At 41.2% G+C, this 20,925-nt stretch overlaps 1 protein-coding gene across 1 annotated transcript in view; it reads left to right on the top strand.

Annotated features, from left to right (window-relative positions):
- The window catches only part of ctnnd2a (catenin (cadherin-associated protein), delta 2a), a 144,067-nt gene extending 124,284 nt beyond the window's left edge, over positions 1-19,783 (top strand). Inside the window, exons 17-20 of the mRNA XM_080489850.1 lie at positions 11,990-12,116; positions 16,855-16,986; positions 17,695-17,771; positions 18,654-19,783. Of these exons, the coding sequence (XP_080345976.1) occupies positions 11,990-12,116; positions 16,855-16,986; positions 17,695-17,771; positions 18,654-18,968 (651 nt within the window). The 3' untranslated portion in view covers positions 18,969-19,783. The remainder of the gene's footprint in view (positions 1-11,989; positions 12,117-16,854; positions 16,987-17,694; positions 17,772-18,653) is intronic.
- Positions 19,784-20,925: the final 1,142 nt, after the last annotated feature.

Genomic DNA, 20,925 nt, shown 5'->3' with positions numbered 1-20,925 from the left:
ACCAAGGTTATACTTTATTTATTGCATTAAAACTTTCAGTCACTTTCAGTGCACTCTCTAAAATTTTAAACTACACAAAAGGAAGCATCCTTGGCTTTGAAACGTGTCTGGAATTTTTTTAGTTTTTATTTTTTCAGCTTGCTGTAGAGAAAAAGAGAAACTTTGGCTTTTATTGAACTGCATCTTTGTAACTATATGTGGAAGCAATAACAAGTATACATGTGTATTATAATATGATACACTGCAACAGACCTGATTCAGATTATACTGCCATGATGCCTAGGAAGTGAACCAGTATTGTATTTAATGACGTTATGCTGCATACTGAAGTGTTCCTTTGGTTTAATCTGCTGATCATAAAAGCATTTGTATTTAGTAACGTCTGCATTTGAAACCTTTGTTGAAGGACAAATAACTGATCATGAAAAGTAGATTATTTGACCTTTGCAACATTATTGTCTTCAACGAGTTATTTTCATTGATGATTGTTTCACTGATGATAAGTTTTAGCACCATAACTTAAAATTTCAAAAACATCAATAAATCTTGATACAAGGCATTTTGATTTGTTCCCAAACATGTCTCATGTTTCAAAATCTTTGGTTAGATTAAAATATGGCAAAAGGAAATGCTACCGCCTATTTATTATAATTTTTTTTTTAATTTCAAGAACAAAGTAAGCAGGAGCAGGAGTGATCTACGTCATAATAATTCACAAATTTTAAAGGTTTTGGTACACCTTTTGAAGACATACAGCATATAAAAACGCATTTTTTTAATAATTAAAAGACATATATGTAAATGGTATCTGTTGTTATGATAAAATAGAACTAACAATCTAATAGAAATGTCAGAGTCAGAAATATGTCGGGGACACTTACGAAAGTAGGCTTTTACAAGTGATTTGAAAGCAGACAGAGATGGTCAGTCTCCTCTCCTCTGGGAAATTCTCTCAAATTGCCAGAGTGTGAACAGAAAAGACCCGGGCACCCTTGATCGTCACCCCAGTGTCTATCGCAGAGCCTTTCTGGCATGATCGTTTTGTCATGGACTCAACGTCTCACTGCGAGACATCTGACTTTAACGGCATTATCTTCAGGGCAGCATGCCCCATGGCATCAATATGTCCTCGCCTCATCCAGACAACTGTGTCGCTGCCTCCCGCCCACCATCTCCACCCCTCTTTCGTCATCCACTCATCCCTGCGTATGACATAGAACAGTATCCCCACGTGGCCCATTGGAGCCTCATCTGCTTCACACTCCTCTAATCATTGCCACTGGACAGCATTACAGTCGACTGGGTATCATAACACTCCAGTGAACAGACATGAAGGACCCTGGCTTCACATGGCCGCTGGGCTCGACAAAGGTTGCTTCTTTTTTTTTTTTTTTTCTTGTTATTGTCGGTAGATTTTTCATTCATTTGTATTTATCTCCACTCTCTGCCTCACTTGGCTTTTGAGTCTGTATTTAAGAAAGATAGATATTGAAGGAAGATGACTTTTTCTTCTTTTTTTTCCAAAGACCAATCTCTTCACTCTTTTGCAATTTTCATTACATGCGGTTTAATTTCTCGAGCTTGCACTTTTGAACTGATCGGTTGTCAAACTCATTTTAGTTCAGGGTCAACATACAGCGCAATATGAACTCAATTTCCGGGTTCACAACGAAAGCCTAATGATTTATAAATACTTAGAATCCTAAAGTTTCTCTCTGGTTTTACTGAATTAAAAAAAAGCATACTGAAAATATTTGAATTCACTGCATGCGCTGTCTGAAATCCTTGCAGCCACAGAGTTTTGTCTTCAGGGTAATGTTGGTAAACGTTTTCTAACTTTTTCTGCTGCATCACTGATATTTCAGCTGACTAACATTCACCACCTGCTGTTCACTTTTGAGTCTTAATGTTGTGTTATGACCTCTACCCTGTTTGAGAACTTGCAATCCCGAGTAGACAAATTATGAGCGGCATGGATTTTTATATAGAAATTCAAGGTCATATAGTGCTTCATCCAATTCAGTGCTTGAAGGGGTTGGAGCCAATCCCAACTGACTCTGGGTAAAGGCAGGTCACACTATTAACAAGTCACTATGCTTTCCTAAGACAAACAGCCACACACTCGCATACAGATCTATGGGCAATTTGGAGTCCCACAAACAGACTTGTTGCTATAAGGTGGGAACAATAACCACTACACCAGTGAGCACCCCTGAAGCTACATGTCTTTGTTTTTCTACACTTTGCAAGGTCATCTTTTATGCCAGTTTCGGCCCGTGGGCAGCTTGTTTGACGCCCCTGTTTCGCGGTAGTTCAGACAGTTAATCAGCTAAATTGAGTTATAAACAGCGGCTATAAAAAAAATGCTTTTAAAGACTGATGGACATCATACCTAGCCATGTGCTCTCCTAAATCCAGTGACAAAGCAGCCTAGTTTTATAGTTGGGAATTATTGTGTCAGAGGATCCACACTTTATCGCCACGGTCCAGAGCTGAAAATAAGTGACTTCCCTGCATGACATATTAGGTCATGGGAGTTAGATGGAGCAAAAATCCTGTTAGCCTCCAGTCCAAACATGGATTAGCATACATTTAGACGGGAGTGGAGAAGGGTATCTCTGCAAAGAGTTTGTGAGCCAAAGCAAGGAGGGAAAATAGACGGCAAAGAAAAGCGGCAAAATGAGGGGGAGAAAAAAAACCGAGGTGAATTCATGAAAAATATTCCTGTTTGAAAATGAGTTTGCTTTAGTTTGTGTGTTTTTAGATTTTGGGAAGAAGATGGAAGATTAGGGTCAATAATGGGTCATTTTGAGCCGTGTTGTTTGCTTTTGAAGTCTCAAAGTAATGAGAATATTTTGGAACACTTTTCAACTGTGAAGAGGTTTTGGACGTGGGTGCACATGTATGGTTGTTTCTGTCTTTGAAAACGTGTTTTTTTTTTTTTGTTTTTTTTTTGTCAAACTGCAGTAAGGGGAGTTAATCATTTCCTACAGTGGTGCCATGGGAGCAGTGGAGGCTGAGAGAGAGAGAGAGAGAGAGAGAGAGAGAGAGAGAGAGAGAGAGAGAGAGAGAGAGAGAGAAAAGGAGAAAAGCAACCAAAGTTGAGGAGGCGGGACAGAGCTGCCCAACACTTTCTGTGCACGCTAAAACGAGAAGCTGCAAGCCCATGAATAAACAGTAACTATATGAAAATAGCATCTCAGATGACTTGAGAGATCTTTGATGCAGCAGTCATTAATAAACCAAAGCCAAAATCTGCTTGTACCAACACTAGCACTGACTTGGATAAATCATGTGTAATAGTCTCCAGAGTGCAGTGAAACTCTACTTTTACCAGAGTTTATGTGGATTATTTGACAGGATGCGTCCTCATTCAGTGTGTGTGTGTGTGTTTGTGTGAGGAAGTGGTGGTGTATAGTGTTTCATCTGCTGTCCCTTTGAGGGTAGCCACAGGTCATCTTTTAACTAGACAACAAATGTGCAGTACTGTGCAGCAGGGGATTTCTACACAAAACAAGGAACTGAAACATGGTCACTTTGTAAATAAGCCTCTTTCTTAATAGGACCAGGAGGACTCGGTTCTGGGACTCGCTCACGCAAACAGATGCAGCTCCTTTCTCTGAATATACACACAAACTAAACTCTAAATTTCATATTCGCACAGTTACACTTTGTCATTTCCCTGCTCAGTGCATAACTCCTGTTGGGCTTGCCGTGCCTCATTTCTTGATAAATGATCTGTCTTTGGCACTTAATCAGACACATTCTCCTTCTCTTTCTCTCTCTATAACACACACACACACACACACACACACACACACACACACACACACACACACACACACACACACACACACACACACACACACACACACACACACACACACACACACACACACACACACACACACACACGCATACATCATCAACTCACACAAATCACCAAAAAGATACACGCACATATGACAGATGGAGTTCAGGGTCAGAGAGATGCTGTGTTTGTCACACGTGTGACAGATTTACAATATGTTCCAGGACTGTGTAATTCAGTATGTGGGTGTGTTTGTGCGCTGTGATGGGAGCGAGAAATGTGTGCGGGAGGTGTATGTGTGAGGTCATTGATTGCACAGCCCGGGCTTGGGCAGGATCTTTGCACCCAGAATGCTCAGGATGTTCCTGTAAATGAAATGAATACATTTCAAATGAAAAGGGGATCAAGTTCACGCTACAAATGTCACATTTTGCTTTTGGTGAAGCTGTCGAGGTTTACCATGCAATTGTACCCACACAGGAATTCATCCAGTGTGCTTTGAGTGAATTACTTTCAATTGTTTACAAATATTTAAAGGGTTTTGGAAAATAAATATCCATCATTTCAACATTTTAGTTTACCCTGGTTAGAAAATAATTTTAAAATATTGAATGCCATGATGTTACCAGTTTCTACCATGCTGATTTAATTTAAATGTTGAAATGCCAAATGGACGTTACGTAGGTGATTCATCTTTTTGTTCAATGCCTAAGCAGTCTAAAAGGATTTTACAATTTGATCTTCAGCGTGTTCCCCAAGGACACTTCAACATATGGACATGTGAGACGAGGAATCAAACCCATAACTGTGTGATTGAAAGATGATCCACTCTATGACTATAACTGAGCCACAGGGGACCCTGGCATGTATGTCACAAATAATTGTAAGCGATTAAAACTAGAGGACATTTCAGAAAACATGGTGAAATGAAATGTTTTCTTTTCTGTTCAACTTTGTTCTATGATATTTGGTTCTGTTCTGGTATTCTCTATTTAACTGTTGTTGTTTTGTTTGTTCCTGTGTGTTTTGTTCACTTTTTGATGTCTTCATTTCTGCAGTGTTCCAATTTGTTCTGTTCTGTTCTTTTTGGTTCTTTTCGTGTGGCTTATAGTTCTGTTCTATTATTTTGTGTGCGTGCTCTGATTGGTTTTACCATGTTCTGTTCTGCACTACTTTGTTCTGTTTCTCTATTCTGTTCTTTCCAGTTCTGTTCTGTTTGGTTCTCTTCTTCGATTATAATACTGTGCCTGTGTTCATTGTTTTTTTTTCCCCAGTTCTCTTTTGTTTAATTTAGTTTAGTTCTTCTTTTCAGTTTTCATTTAGTTCTATATCTCAATGCCCCTTCAGTGTCAACCTCAACTTTACCACTGATATCAGAAAGCCCTTTTCTGTCTTTCATACACACAGACAAACTTTGTGTCAATTCCTCTGCTCTGTGACCTAAACTGTCTGCCCACAGCTTCTTTTACCAAATCCTGAGTTGTTCACTGTATTCGGCCTGATACTGAGACTGAGGTGGCTGTCGGCCATGGGCTGGGTTGTCATTTTCTCATTAAACCTGATCGCAGCTGAAGCTGAATTAATTCACACAGCCACATGTCGGGTGACAATTTAGAAACCTTGATTAGATGTGTGATCATTAACTCAGATTGACCTAACACCTGTGTTATGTGCACACTTCTGACATTATACAAGTCAGACATAGCTACATACTAAAAATAATAATTGTGTTTTCCATTTTATTCTTTCACTGTCAGAGGTCGTTTCATTGCATCTCCGCCTGCTGAGCTGTCTCAGTCTCCTTTCTGTTTGCCGAATTGAACTCGAGGGATCATCACACCCAAACAGCATATCATTCAGGAAGACATTTATATATAAGAGCAGCATCTGTTGAGAGTTAAAGCTATGCACTGAAATAACTTGTGAGTTATTGCATATTGAGGGTACATTATTCTGGTGATTAAAATCAAAGACAAACCATCATGAGACTATGGGCCCGAGGTAAATCTAAATGAGCCTACCTCTTTAAGCTCTTCACTTCCAGTTACTTCCAAATGGCCAACGTAGTGAAATAGATAAATAAAAATGCGTACTCGCAAACACACATAATTCACCTGCAGTATTCAAAAAGACTTATTACGTGTTAAATTCTATTTTCATCTTCGTGAATTGACTTGAGGAGTAGCTCCCTCAGCAGCAGCAGGTGAGTTTTTATTCTGAAACTTCACACTTAGGATAAGCAACAGCAGTAGGCTTATGTGGCACTCAGTTTTTTTTCTTGGTAGCTTTTTGTATACAAGCCTGATTGATGATCACTTTAATATAGTCATCCTGCATGCACTTAACATAGAAGAACCAAACATGGAGCAGGTAATTCTACTCTGATGAACCAATCTGAAACCCCCCCAAAAAATCTCTTAAAGTTTGTCAATTCAGACTTCTGCTTTGCTTAATTAGGTTTTTATTTTTTTGCTTTCTTATCTTTGTCACACTGCAGAAAATTCTAAATGAAAAAAACGAGTAAAAAAAAAACACTGCCAGTATATAAAATGTGATTTTATCATCTTGATATAGAATATAGAGATAAAAGAAGTGTGCACACTATATGATACCACCTACATATTAACAACCAAATGGCTGAAAACAGGTTCAACCTTATAATAGCTGGCCAACAGTTGTAGGAGACAATATGCCATTTAGCAATATCTGTCCTCTCTGAATGAAGTTAATAAAATTTAAAGTATAGTAAGGTGATCCCAGTAGAGGCAGGTGCAGCTGCCAATTCTCCTGTCTCTACCTCTAAAACATGGAGATGGGTAACTTCAATTAGCACATAAAGAAGATACTCTATCTTGCCATGTCTGACCTATATGGTCGGTAATCTCCACCAATTCTGCAAAAGCCAATAAAAGGAATACAAGTAATAAAACAAAAACTCATTGTGTGAGACATCAGACTTTAGAGACATAGACAATATCTGTTGATATTGAGTCATTGCTGCTTTAGGTGTTTTTGTTGCTAACAGTGAAGGAAAGACCGAAAATTCTCCATCTTTAAAACGTTTTTGGCAATAGTTTAGATACATATTACTTTCTAAAACAGCTTTCCAAGAATGAAAAAATACTGTATTTTTCATCGAGACAGCTGAAATGAAACCATCTTTCTTTGCTGTATGACATAAACTGGTAAAGACAGCGAAAAAGAGATGCAGTTTCAAAAACTTTAGTAGACATCAAATCGACCTCATGCTTCAGAAGCTGCCTCTGTGCTTTTCCTGCTTTTTTCCTCTGATGTTCACCTATACTAGACTGGCAGAGGCAGAGAGCAGGAGGAGATGGAGGTCTGCAGAGATAGCCTGCTGGAGGGTCGAGGCTCACAATAGTATTTCAGGGGGAAACAGAAGCTGGGCTGCACATGCACGCAGAGTATTGGAGTATTTGCAATAAACGCAGCAGTGGTATAAAGGTCAATTTCTAAATCAGTGGAACCACAAGCAACTAAAATAAAGGATGTAAAGGTCAGAGGCACATTATTCCTGTGAGGACAAATGGATCATGTGTGAGCGAAGCGCTCTTGACTGTAAATATCAAAATGTGAGTGTGAATGGAATGGCAAACACACAGATTGAAAGACTAAAAAATGACAATGTTCAGTGGTCGATGAGGCCCAGAGGGGACCCAGGACTCATCATGTGTAACCAATTGTAATTTTTGGCCATAATTGATGCCTAGCATGAGCACGTACGCATGCACACACACACACACACACACACACACACACACACACACACACACACACACACACACCTCATTTGTTGGGGCAGTAATCGTTTTCTACCTCGCAGTCCAGCGACCTTCAACTAATCATCCACTGATGGTGAGAGCAACAGGCAGACTGGTTGCCTAGCAACCAATCTCTCTCTCTCTCTCTATCCCCCCAAGTTATGCAGTAGGAACTGAAATGGGTGTTTGGAGAGAAGTGAGAAAGTGGAGGTGGGTGGACAGGAAAAAAAATGCAAGTAAGATGAGAAGAGCAGGTAAGAATCACGAGAGCGAGTAAGGGATGTGGCAGATATCTGCTGGTGTCAGGACTGTGGGTACTCTGATGAGGCTTGCACACTGTCACGGAGCAAACAGTGGACCTTGCTTATGGCGCAGAATGTTGCAAAGACTGCTAGGCAGCCTGCAGACTTTGAACCATTGAGCGATAAGGTCCCATCTGATAAAACTGTGATGCAATATTTACTTAAACTTAAACCTTGAAAACTGGCCAGTGAGCTACACGCTATAAACCAACGCTGTGCAGCCAGCCGGTTTTTAAACTCTCAGACTGTATTTGTAATGCTTGTTGATCTTTCAAAAGCACCTTTCACACTCCACAACAACACTGCATCATCACTGTAATGAATTCCCCTCTCTACGCTGGCCTTTAGTGGTTTACACAGAACCAAACTATGGCCACTCTGTATGTTTTCATCCAACAAGCCTGTTTTCTACAACAGACATATGATAGAAAAGTGTGTGTGTGTGTGTGTGTGTGTGTGTGTGTGTGTGTGTGTGTGTGTGTGTGTGTGTGTGTGTGTGTGTGTGTGTGTGTGTGTGTGTGTGTGTGTGTGTGTGTGTGTGTGTGTGTGTGTGTGTGTGTGTGTGTGTGTGTGTGTGTGTGTGTGTGTGTGTGTGTGTGTGTGTGTGTGTGTGTGTGTGTGTGTGTGTGTGTGTGTGTGTGTGTGTGTGTGTGGGCGTGCGGGCGTGCGGGCGTGCGTGTAGTCCTGAGTAATCCCTCATCTGTTAATACCTCCTGTACTGGAATACTGTTGACCCCATCTTCTTATGTGCACCAGGCAGTACATACAGTGGGAGTCACAAAACTTGCGAAACAAACTAGCTGTGTGAAAACACAGAATTTCAGAGGTTTTTGCAAACTATTAAATGTTTTTGTTTCTCTATAAAAATACATGTCCTCACGTTGTACAGATGTGTGTTAATTTCTTGGACTGACCCCAACATTCACCCAAGATAGAGCACTTGTTAAACTTCCATCATTTTAAAGTTTAGCTACTGCTCATTTCGCTTGGGGATGCCTTCAAGGACCCCTCAGGAACATTCATGGGCCCCATTTGTCAGCTACATCGACACCTTGCACACATCGCTCTGCAGAATACATTAATCCCTCAATTTTTAGTAACAATGTTCATTTGTGCAGGATGACAGTTTGACAGTGTCCAACAGCTGTGTAGTATACAAAAGGAAGGTTACATTCCCCATAATGAGATTTGTTGGGTGGGGTAGCAGGAGTCAGAATGAGGAACAAGGTGAGTTGTAAAACTGAATAAATGGTGGATAAGTGGATGAAGTGAAAATGATGGGGGGAGGATGGTGGAGGACTGGGAGTGAGCTAGCTTTGAACTCCTGCGTGACAGAGGATCCAGCTATCTATTAGTTCTCACCGCTGTGGCGGGAAACGAGAGTCAGGGGAGGACACAGGGCTGCGCTCACTCCAGCCTACTTGTCGCTCTCGCCGGCTGCGTTTCCACCCGAGCCTCTCCCTCTCGTTACCTCTCCCCTCCTCTCGCTATCTTTACTCTCCTGTCATTACTCTCTCCAACCATCTCCCACCTCCTCCTTGCTCTCATTACTTTCTGTCATCTTTTGTCTTTCTCAGCCACTACTCCGTCTGCCCCACCTCCCACTCCTTCTGCCTCAGCTCTTCCATCCCTCAGTCGTCTCATTTTCCTCCCCTCAGTGTCCTCTTCGTGGGACTCATTGTGCTGAAGTGATTCACCTCCCATGCACTCACACTCAACACTTTTCCAGCTTGCTTCATGCTGCTCAGCCGGTGCCCCAAGACAGTAGGGCAATGATGGAACATGTCTCCGTAATCTTCTATCATCTGCTTATGCTTTGCTTTCAGAGGTTCCCAATTATCTTAATGCTAAATTGAATTTGGTTCCAGCTCTGTGATTGTTGTTGACTCTCATCATCCATTTTTATGAAAAGAGCTTTGCTCCAATCACTGGTAAACTAATGCAGACACAAAGTCATTGGCTTGACAGTAATTTGCCTGTGGTGCTGTTAGTTGTATTATATTTTTTCTACAAGGACATTGGAATATTTACTAAGCTCAGAATTAAATTTGTCATGTGTGGATGGTTGTATATGCATGTGTATTTGTCAGAATCCCCCAGTGTCCACAATGAAAAAAATAATAATTAATCACCCGACACAAGCTGATGCATAATTTATCAAAAGAGTACTTCATAAGTTTTAGGTGAAAATATTTGCTGTCAATCAAATTAATGTATTTCTCACACAAGTGTCTTTTGTGGTTGGCACAAATGATCAAGGAAACACATTTTTTTTTAACTGAATGATTTACAGTTCCTGTATACTTTTCTGATCTTTGGGGAATGCTGTGGGGTTTTTATTTGAGCAAAATTGTGTTTTTTCTGCACCGATTCTTTGCTAAACAGCTCTGTCTTTTAAAATTGCTGCCACGTGGCTATTTGAAGTGTTTCATCTCCGAATCACATCACTGGATATATAATTCTGTGATTCATCATTGCTGTGTCAGTGTTGGTGCTGGAGCGCCACTTTCTACAGCCTGCAGTGCTGTTGTATTGCTCAGTCCATGAGAATCAAACGATTTTTCATAATTCTTCATCCGCTGTGAGTCTCAAATCTGCTCAGATGACAGTTTCATAGTGGCAGATTGATGGATACCTGACTGGATTTAGAAGCACAAGTTACTAAGATGTCAAAAAATATGTGTTTAAGGTTGTGACGACCCCGATTTTGTCTGGTTATGCCTGAGTGTGAGCTTGACTGTAACCTGTTTCTTAGGAAGCTGATTGTCATCCGTGAGATGTGAAGCAGCGAGGCACAATGCTCCACAGGATATAAAAGCCCAGCTCCCTATGAGGCTTTCTGGCTTTTTCTCTCCTCAGTCGTGCCAGCACCTGGCCCCAATCTCTCTCAGCTCACTTTTTGCACTTCAACACACCATCTACAGTCATTCATCATTACAGTATTGAGGAACCTGACAAACATGCATCAGATACTTAGTTTCATTTGATTTTGAATTGATGATATATAGTGTATTTACAGTATTTTATTCATAGCTCTGAACCAAGCCCTTTTATAGTAGAGGTCATGGGTGTCAAACATACAGTAAACAGGCAATAACACACCTGCCAGAGGGTCAAATCCTGCCCTTTGGATGACCTTGCAAACCATGAAGATTACAACAAAAGAAAACATCAACCTTTAATTTTCCATTAAAAGTCGCTGCTCTTCCCAATTTCATCACTGTGGATTGCTCTGTTGTCTGAGAACAGCAAGCATAATACTTCAGCACAGAGACCAGTGATAGAGCAATTACACCTCATTCCGAATGAACTAGCGTTAGTCTCAAAAACACAGTTTTCTGCGAACATGCATGCTGCAGATTGCAAAAATGGTCAGTTTTAAGAAGCAACATGCCTTGCCAACGTCAGTGTGTGGTAAATGGGATGTTTGTACCGTTTGACAAGCCAAAAATGCAAAGACAAATCAGTTGTTGAATCTTTTGGTGCAAACAAATTAAGGAGGAAATAAAGGCATTCAACGTGAAACATAATTTTTGAATATTTTACAGAATTTTGCCATGAGGCGTCATCAAAATGCTATCAAAATTGCACTTATTTTGTTTAAAAACGATTCCAACTTGTTCAGTTTTGTAAATAGATATTTAATTAAAAGCAGAATGCACATTTTGATATGTTGATTTTGTAACGCTCATGCTGTCATTAAACTATTCCTACCCAATCAAGATCAGTTAGGCTGTGTAGCTCCAGAAATGTAATGACTTTTACACCCGTAATCTCAATGAAGATACATGTTTTGGTGAAATTTTGGCTAACAGACTAACTTGGGTAAATTACTTGGGGGGTTTTTTGGAGCGGGGGTTCCTTTTTCTTTCTGTTTTAGTGAATGACTGAATGAATGTTTTGAATGAATAATGATGCACAATTTCAAGTAATAGTAGTTTGTCAAACACAATTGTCAACAAATGCGTTTAATTGAGGAGCATGTGTCTGAATTCTGCGCTTGTAATCATGTGGCGTGGATATTGTGACACATGTGTGCAACTCATCAGAAGTGATGACCAGGTTATTTCTTTGTCTGTGTGTTTCTTTCACAGGATGGTTATTCCCAGTATCACTTTGTGGGCTCAGCTTCAACAATAGAACGAGACAGACAGAGGCCTTACTCCTCCTCGCGAACTCCCTCTGTCTCTCCTGTCCGGACTTCACCAAATAACCGCTCCGGTGAGGAACATTTCATTCTTGCCTCACAAATTTTATGCATGCATTAATATGAGTGAGGTTTTTCTTGATATATATAAGGTCTCTCTTAACACCAAGTTTCAGTTTAAGACTTTCCAACAGAGGGTAATTTTGCCATGTCTGCATACTTTTTTATTATGTATATGTGAGTTTAGTGCTTTAAGTTTTTATTAGAGTGAAATTGTCTTGTGTAACCTTTATATGCAGACATCTGGCGCTATCTTAAGGTGTGCAGATGTTCAGGCGAAAACGAACCGTCATCATACCTCATGCCACCAAAATTAAGGAAATAAAACCAGAACTGACAAAGTGTCTCCCTGCCCAAATAAAAATGTTGCCACCGGCAGTTCCTGAGGATCTTGTCTCGCATCCATCCTCCTAGAAGGATGGATGTCTACATAAACAATAATAATGTCACGGTTTTCACAAAAACATTTATATTTTTCTACTGGTGAGGTGTTTTTTTTTTTTTCTTCTTTACTTTAGTTTAGATGCTGATGAAATGCCAGCAAATCTAACTTCATTTTTAACACACACCTTTCTCTGATCATGTAGTAATAAGCTCATCTCCACATTGTCTAAATATTCTTTTAAGGGGTCAGAGATTGTCATAATGTTTGTGAAACAGGAATTTATATTCAAATGTTCTGGCTGGTTTAGAGCTTTTCTGGTTATAAATTCTTGTTCTCACCTTTTCTCACTTTTTGTTGGACAATTAATATATTCTAGAACCAGGTTAACCATCTAGAAATTATATATATATATATATATATATATATATATATATATATATATATATATAAGCTACACAAGGCCAGAAGCTACACAAGTCATACATTCTTTAATTTAAACGTTAGCCAGTAGCATCAACATTTACCAGTCGATCAGTCTTTACACCGGGGCTAAATAGCTTTTAGCATCCACGCTTACCGCCCACAGGCTTTCATGCTGTGAAGGATGATTATCATTAGCCTTTAGCCCAAGCCCATTGGCCTTCATGCTTTGCAAAGGGCGCATTAGCATTAGCTGTTAGCATCAGTAGTCAAAAGGCCTTTAGCTGTTCTTTCTCCACACCGGGCTTAGCAAGCTGATGAGGCAGAAAAGTACTTTTCCTTCCTCCCAGCTTAGAGAAGTCTTCAAGGACCCAGCGAGGAGAGAGAAAGAGAGAGGGAGAGAGAAAAAGGGTGTGTTTGTGTGTGTGAGGAGACAGAAAAAGAGGGAAGGATGAGATAAACAGGGAGAGGGAGATAAAGAGAAAAAGCAAAGAGGCAAGAAGAATTAGGGATTGAGGGATGGTTACTGCATGGAGGAGTCGGTGAAGGCTGCGGATTTGACTTTGGCCGACGACATTGAAAATGAGGAGTTTTTGGATCACATGTAGAGAAATGTGTGTGTAGTACAGTGAAAGGGTGGAGGTGAAATGAAAGAAATGGTTGAAAATGACTCCCGTCTTCTCTTCTCGTCCCCCCCTTCCCCTAACACCCTCTCTCTCTCTCTCTCTCTCTCTCTCTTTGCCTCTGTGCTCGGTCACCCTTTCTTATTCCGTGATTTCTTTCTCCTCCTCGCACTAATCCCACTTTCTTCTCACCTCTTTGTAATCTCTCACTCTATGCAGACCACCTCAGTGCACACACGTACACACACTTTTTAACACTTACATGCAGCTGTATCTTCTCTCTGCATATGCTCCACATTGCAATCCAGCTCCTTAGAGGTGGATCAAAGCAGAAGAAGTAATGATGGAGGAGGAGGAGGAGGAGGAGGAGGAGGAGGAGGAGGAGGAGGAGGAGGAAGAGGAGGAGGAGGAGGAGGGGAACTGGTGTGAGGAGAGGATGGTAAAAATGCAAGAGGAGAGGTTAGAGGCTGTTAGAGGTAAGACAGAGAGGAATACAGAGGGAGAGAGAAAGGGAAAGAGACCTTTGCATCCATCATGGCTTCCACACGGTCCTGCTGTGCGCTGATAGAAAGTGTCTCGGGGGGCTGCCATATCAAGCAGTTACAAGTCAGGTCCCCACGGTAACCATAACCCGTAGTGATGGCGCTGTCTCTTGAGGTGTCTGTGACAGGTTTGAGCTTTTACTTTAATGGGATCTGCTGCAGAGGTGTCAAATGATAAAATTAAGTATCAGATGTGTTAAAAAAAAAAAAAGAAAAGAACAGAATGAAACACTGGCTTGGCCGCTCCAAAACAGTCCCTAATGTGTTTTGTGTTAAAATGAAGAGATGGCTGGAAAACAAATAAGAAGGTACAACACTGATGGGTTGAATTAAAGAAGTGGCTTTTAAATATATAAGTTGATATTCCAAGTCTCCCTAAAACGCCTTTAAAAGCCTTTTATTTTATTTAAGCAGTCATGTATGTGAGTTTTGGCCCAATTTTCAAAATAGAGAACAGCCAAAGAGGGAAAAAAAATATCCTTCCATACTAATTTTAAGAGGTACTTACAATTGCTTTCCTATCCATAAGCTGGAAAAAAAATGTTTCTGCTTGCACAACTGAGAGTGGCACACTATGCCTTTTTTAAGCACACTTGCGGTATATATTGAGTATTGGTACAGCAACTCCAGCCTTACATTTATCCACCACAATTCCCAGAGTTGATTTCGAGGAGCCTCTTTTCTCAAAGGCCCTTCACTCCTGAGGGTCTAGATAGTGTATCCACTGCATGTGCGGTTTGTGCTGTGCAGCAGTATAATGCTATGGGCAATCTTTAGCTGAGCAGACTGAAAATGGCTGATGCACAGGTAGGCAGGAATCTGGCAATTCACTGTCTCAAGATAAGGGGGGACTGAGTTAGCACTTAATGTACTCTACAGGGGGATTACAGCGTAACACTGTGAGTATATGTCTAAAAAGAGTGAAGGGAAAAAATACACTATACTGTTTGTAGAGTATGTATGGGAGTTCTGTTATTGCTCGCCGGTTTGTTTCTGTATGGCTGGGCACCAGCAAACAGAAACATTGCGAGATTTGAAAACGCTAAACAGTATTTAGATAGGACTTTGTTTTGAGAGAAATACTGTAAATTCAACATCAGAGTTGTTAAGACACACGGAATATACTTCACACTGCTGCTGGGCTATTGCAACACTATTTGTTGTCACAGTCAACAATAAACCAGCAGCTACAGTCTTTCCTACAGTCCTGTAACATTTTAGCACTGCTGAGATTGAGGCTGCATGAAAACTATTTACCGAGCAAGCATTTTCCACAGTTGCTGTGTTTCGTATGAAAAAAAAAAGAAAGCTTTAACGATGTTCTGTGGAGTGTTGTGGTTATGATGTATTTTTCTGGGCCAACCCCAAAGGTGGCATTACATTGGTTCCCTCAACACAAAGCCAATGGAGACATTTGAGTTGATGTTAGGACTGCTGCAGAAAATAAGCTATGCAATGAATAAAAGTTTGACTTAGAATAGACTGTGAAAGTTTGAAAACAATGATGCTGATTTGTTCATTGTTGGCAATGTAACTGTGTGTAGCTATCTTTTAGCATTTGCCTCTGTGAGGATGCCTGAAAGACAAATTTGATCTTTTTAGAATAAAACAGGAGGATCTAGTTGTTGATCTTTTTACCAGGCATCAATCCCAAAAACACCTTTCAAACAATCCATTCAAGGTAAAAATGCTGACTCGTGTTTGGTCTTGTTCTCATTGCATTGTGTAACATGTACAGTGTTTAGACTCATTGTAATCATTGTGAACTCTGTTCTTTTAAACTGGCAGCAAGAAAGGGACATTTTTTAAAATTTCTCTCAAGCACAATTCAGCATACACGTCCATGATTCATGTTAGTAGATGAGCACAAAAATATAAAAAATAAACAGACATTCCATTGTGGTGTTTCTCTCTCACATTGTGTCATCGTGAGGAACAAGATGAAGAAAAGACATTAAATAGTCCTATCCCACCCTAACAACATTTGGGGGGAAGAAAAAGGACTGATTTGAGTACATACTCAATTTCTCACATAAGAACAACAGGCTGTCATTGGCCTGCCTCCATGTATATTATTGTTGCATTATGCTGACTAAGACCTTCATTAATCCCAGGTTCCTAAGGTTTTATGACGACTCATGATCTTGTCCAAGTTGGGGCAGCGCTGTGGGTATGATGATATATGTCCAGCTGCACGTGCACCCCCAGCAACATTGTGCTGAATCACGGTTTTTTGAATGTGCAGCCTGTCAGTTTCACACCTTCATATTTTACAGGATCTTTAAACACACTGAGAAGAAACAAAGAAGAAAATATGAGGAATAAGAAAATATATTAATAAGCAATCAAAACCTGGAGTGTGAGTGCGTGCGTGCGTGCGTGCGTGCGTGCGTGCGTGCGTGCGTGCGTGCGTGCGTGCGTGCGTACGTGCATGCGTACGTGCATGCGTGCTTGCATCCCCAAAAGTCCTCTTAACACACTGGAGGTGACCCTTTCTGCTGACAAGCTAAATGATGAATAATGACTGTGCACCTTAAAAGACCAAGACACACAAAAATAAGCACACAGAGTGTGAAGACTCATGCTGTTCTGAGTTTATTGCTCATTATTTTGTGTGTGTGTGTGTGTGTGTGTGTGTGTGTGTGTGTGTGTGTGTGTGTGTGTGTGTGTGTGTGTGTGTGTGTGTGTGTGTGTGTGTGTGTGTGTGTGTGTGTGTGTGTGTGTGTGTGTGTGTGTGTGTGTGTGTGTGTGTGTGTGTGTGTGTGTGTGTGTGTGTGTACAGCAAGCGCTCCAGCCTCCCCCAGAGAGATGATGAGTCTGAAGGAACGCAAGATGGACTACGATTCCACGGCAACCAATGCCGGTTTCCATAGCAACAAAGGAGAGCACACATCCCGGAAAGACGGCATGGCAGGTGCGTGCGCATGTGTGTGATGGAGAGACCGAGTAGAATTAAATGATTCTATTTTATCCTCCTCTTTATCTGTCTGTCTCTTCTATTTATATTGCACATTTCCCATCTGACCTATCAGTCTTTTTTTATTATCTCCCTATTTTTCTTCTTTTTCTCTTACACTTCGTTTTTTATTTGCTTTTGCTAGTCTCGCTGCTAAAAAAAAAAGAAAAAGAAAGGACCCAGCCTAATTTCCTTGTTGGTCTGGTTTAGTTATTAAGCAACCAGATTATCAGAACCAAAACATATTCTGCATTCTCATTCTGCATATTCATTGTGCAATATGCTGGTTTTGTTGGTCATACCAGCAATTTTTGTTTTAATTATTAAACCAGCAAAAACCTGGTTGATGCTGGCTAAACCATAAATCAGACGAGGACTGACCTACAAGGAAATTGTGCTTGTTTTCAGCAGATCTGTTCTTCCAGTACTTTTTGCCTTTGTTTGTTTTCTTCTTTTCTTCCTCTTTGTTTCTAATGTCTTCATCCTTAGAAATGTGTATTGGTCTTTTCGATTGTTTTAGTTTCTTTTTATTTCTTCTTTTATCACTCCTGCAATGTTATCTTGGAGGCATCATAAAGGGACTAATTGACTTCAAAACACAATGCCTGAAGATTATGACTTAATTTATTATTAACATTTTCCTTGTTTTTCATTTCATCCATCAAGTTCAAGTATCCTGCGGGACATCTACGTTGTTCCGAAACTCTTATTTGACTGCCAGCGATGACATTAAGCAAAACCAGGTGAGTTAATAGTGCGTTTCTATATCTACACCCAGCCACACACCAACCCCAGTGTGTCAGCAGTGCATGTGTGTAGTCAGGGCTCTCATAAATTGGCATATGCTGTCATGGCAAGGTGGTTATTAGGAGAGATAGCAGCAGGATGGAGGAGGCTCACACAAGCACACAAAAGGTGTCGTACTGTGATAAGAGATACTCTGCGGAGTGTGTGCAACAGAAGCGCTCCAGCAGCTCAGGCATAGTCCAACCACTGCAACCTAAAACCACACCCAACCAGCAATTGAAATCACGGCCTTGGTTAACTGGGTTTTTTTGCTTCTATTGTCTAATTTGGCTCGTGACACATGGAGGTCAACCGAAAGAAAGCTCTGAAATAAAAATTTGGTTGTAGAGATGCAAACTTTCAGAAATGCAGCAGAAGAGTCACAAAAGTAAGTGTGTCAGCAAAGTTTTATCAACATATGACTCTTTTTTTTTAACAATCATCTGCACACAGGTGCACAGCTAGGCAGTTTTAGGTATACTGTTACAGATAAATTGCCCCTTCAATGCTGGCATGTAATAGAGAATTCACAGCATGAGCCCCTTCCCAACTGATTCCTATCTGAGCCTGTAGTGCCTGCCTTTCAAACCCTTTTATCCTGTGTTCACTCACTTTTCCCCTCCTTCTCCCTCTTTTTATCGCTCTCTTCTTCACTCTTTCTTTGCTCCCACCACCCACATCTTTGTGACTTTCTTATTCCTTTCTTGCTTGCTGCACCTCCCTCCCACCAGATTCCACCCCAGCCCTGCATCTTGCCCCCCCAGCCTCAGCAGGACAGCCCGTCAGCCGCCGTGCTAAAAGACTACGACCCCTATCCTCCTCCTCCTTCCTTCCCTCAGCCTCAGCCACCACAGCCTCCACCTCACAGCCAGAGCCGGAGCTTCGACGAGAGCTACTACGAGGACCAGGGACCGCCGCCTCCGCCACCATCCCAGCCACAGCCCCAAATCCAAGCACAGGCCCAGCCTCAGGCCCCACCCCAGCAGCCTCCGGGCTCCACTGGACCGCCCCGGGACCCACGGGAAGATCTGCGCATGCACCTGGGCCTCAAGTCCACCGGCAACTACGTAGACTTCTACTCGGCCTCTCGGCCATACAGCGAACTGAACTACGAGACCAGCCACTACCCGGCCTCACCTGACTCCTGGGTCTAGTCAGACCATAACAATTAGGTGGGGGGAGGGGGCAAAACAGAGTCTGTGTGTGCTTGTGTGAAAGGGATTATTTTTGCAAAAGACAAACAGCAAATTAACACAAGGTGACTAAAAGTGGTATTTTGAAAAGGGATCTTGTAGCCAGTGACAGTGACATTTGTGTTCTCTAAAATAGGCAGGAGGATGGAGGTAGATGGGGTTAATAGTAAAAATCAGGTCATGTGACAAAGAGAGACTGTGCATGTGCATGCAAACATTTTCCCCATTTTTTTCAGACCTCTACATTTCTTTAAAGTCTCCTCCATTTCACCAGTGACCAGAGATAGTAGGAAGACAGGACGGTTGTTTGACAGGAGTGGTAAAGAAGATTTAAAAAAAAAAAAAAACTGAAAATGATGGCAGTGAGCATGCAGATGTCAAGAGAGGTGGAGATGGATGGGATGGAGGAATAATAGAGCACATGAGGGAGAGCTCTTAGTCTGTGGGATGAGGAAGTGGAAGTGCTTGACCTTCTGTTGAAGAGAGGGAAAGATGACAGACAAGATGGCATGAGGGTTCTTGAGGAGGTCAGGAAGAATAAAAGCACAGAAAGATGAAAGCACATCAGGCACAAGGTAAGAAGTGGATGTTTACCATTTCACCCAAGTGACAAACGTAGCACTGCTTTTATCCCCAATTTTTTGTTGCGATGGCCTTGCTGCCTCCAGAGGCTTCTGAATTCATTTAGAAGGAATGTCATCATTAAGAGACTTCTTTTTTGTCATCATTATTTCTCATCTTTTTTTTTTTATTTGTACTTTTCTAACTTTTCACTTAAAAAAGAAAAAAAAAACTTTTTATTTTCAGTGTACAGGTAATATAGTGTGTATATTACACGTTTTTGATGGGCCACTAATGCAAACCTGATTTATTTTCCATGACTGACTACCGACTGAAACAACTAAAGCAACAAAAACAAGAGAAACATGAACACAAGAATCAGAAAAGACAGACGCCGTCATGATGGATGTCAGCTGACACTTTTGCTTTTGCCCCTTTCCCAGCCAGAGAGGATGCCCACTGCAGTATTTGTGTTTTGTACCCTCTCTCTCTCTCTCTCTCTCTCTCTCTCTCTCTCTCTCTCTTTCTCTCTCCATCAAGTGAATTTCATTGTGGACATGATCAAATGTCACGAACAGTTCAAGGCTGCCAGAGCATCAGATTGGCAGAGCAGCACTGCTCCTGAGTACTCTGTCAACAAAAGTGCTTTTTCACTGCCTAAAGAATATTTGTGTAAGTTTAAAGCACACTCTCTCTCTCTATGGAAGGGGTTGTTTTTTCACTTTGGGGATCTGATATGTCTGACTGTGTCAACTGTCAGTGGTTTTTTTCTCATAATCACTTGTGCATCGAAACTGGTTCATTCCTCAAAAGCCACAGTGAATATCGTACATCTCAGTGTACAGTCGGGATAAAGAAAAAGCGAGTGACATGACATTGTGCCAAACTTTGACACATCGAGGACCAGTCCTCTGGGACTTTAAAGGGAAATTTTGTCGAAGTTTACAGACAACGACTGGATGACTCCCTCTGCTGTTTGTAGCTTTGATTTTGTTGTGTTTTTATCAGGTGAAGCCGTACTTATTGCTAGGGATCCTGGGTAACATCTCCCTCTCATAGATGTACAGACCTGCCTCTCTGTGTTGGCTGAAAGAACGTGTGTATGCGTGTGTATGCGTGTGTGTGCGTGTGCGTGTGTGTGTGTGTATGTGTGTGCGTACGTGCGTGCGTGTGTGTGTGTGTGTGCGTGCGTGTGTGTGTGTGCGTGTGTGTGTGCGAGCGCATTTGTGAACATGTGCATGTATGTGACAGAATGTGGGACCTGTGTGTACATGTAAAGTTGAGTGAGCGTATCTATGCATGCATGTGTGTAGTAGTGTGCGTATGCCTCTGTTGCGTGTATGTGCGTGAGCGTTCC

Source organism: Lipophrys pholis (assembly GCF_963383615.2).
Source record: "Lipophrys pholis genome assembly, chromosome: 20".
Classification (NCBI taxonomy): Eukaryota; Metazoa; Chordata; class Actinopteri; order Blenniiformes; family Blenniidae; genus Lipophrys; species Lipophrys pholis.
This window is presented reverse-complemented; position numbering and strand designations above follow the sequence as displayed.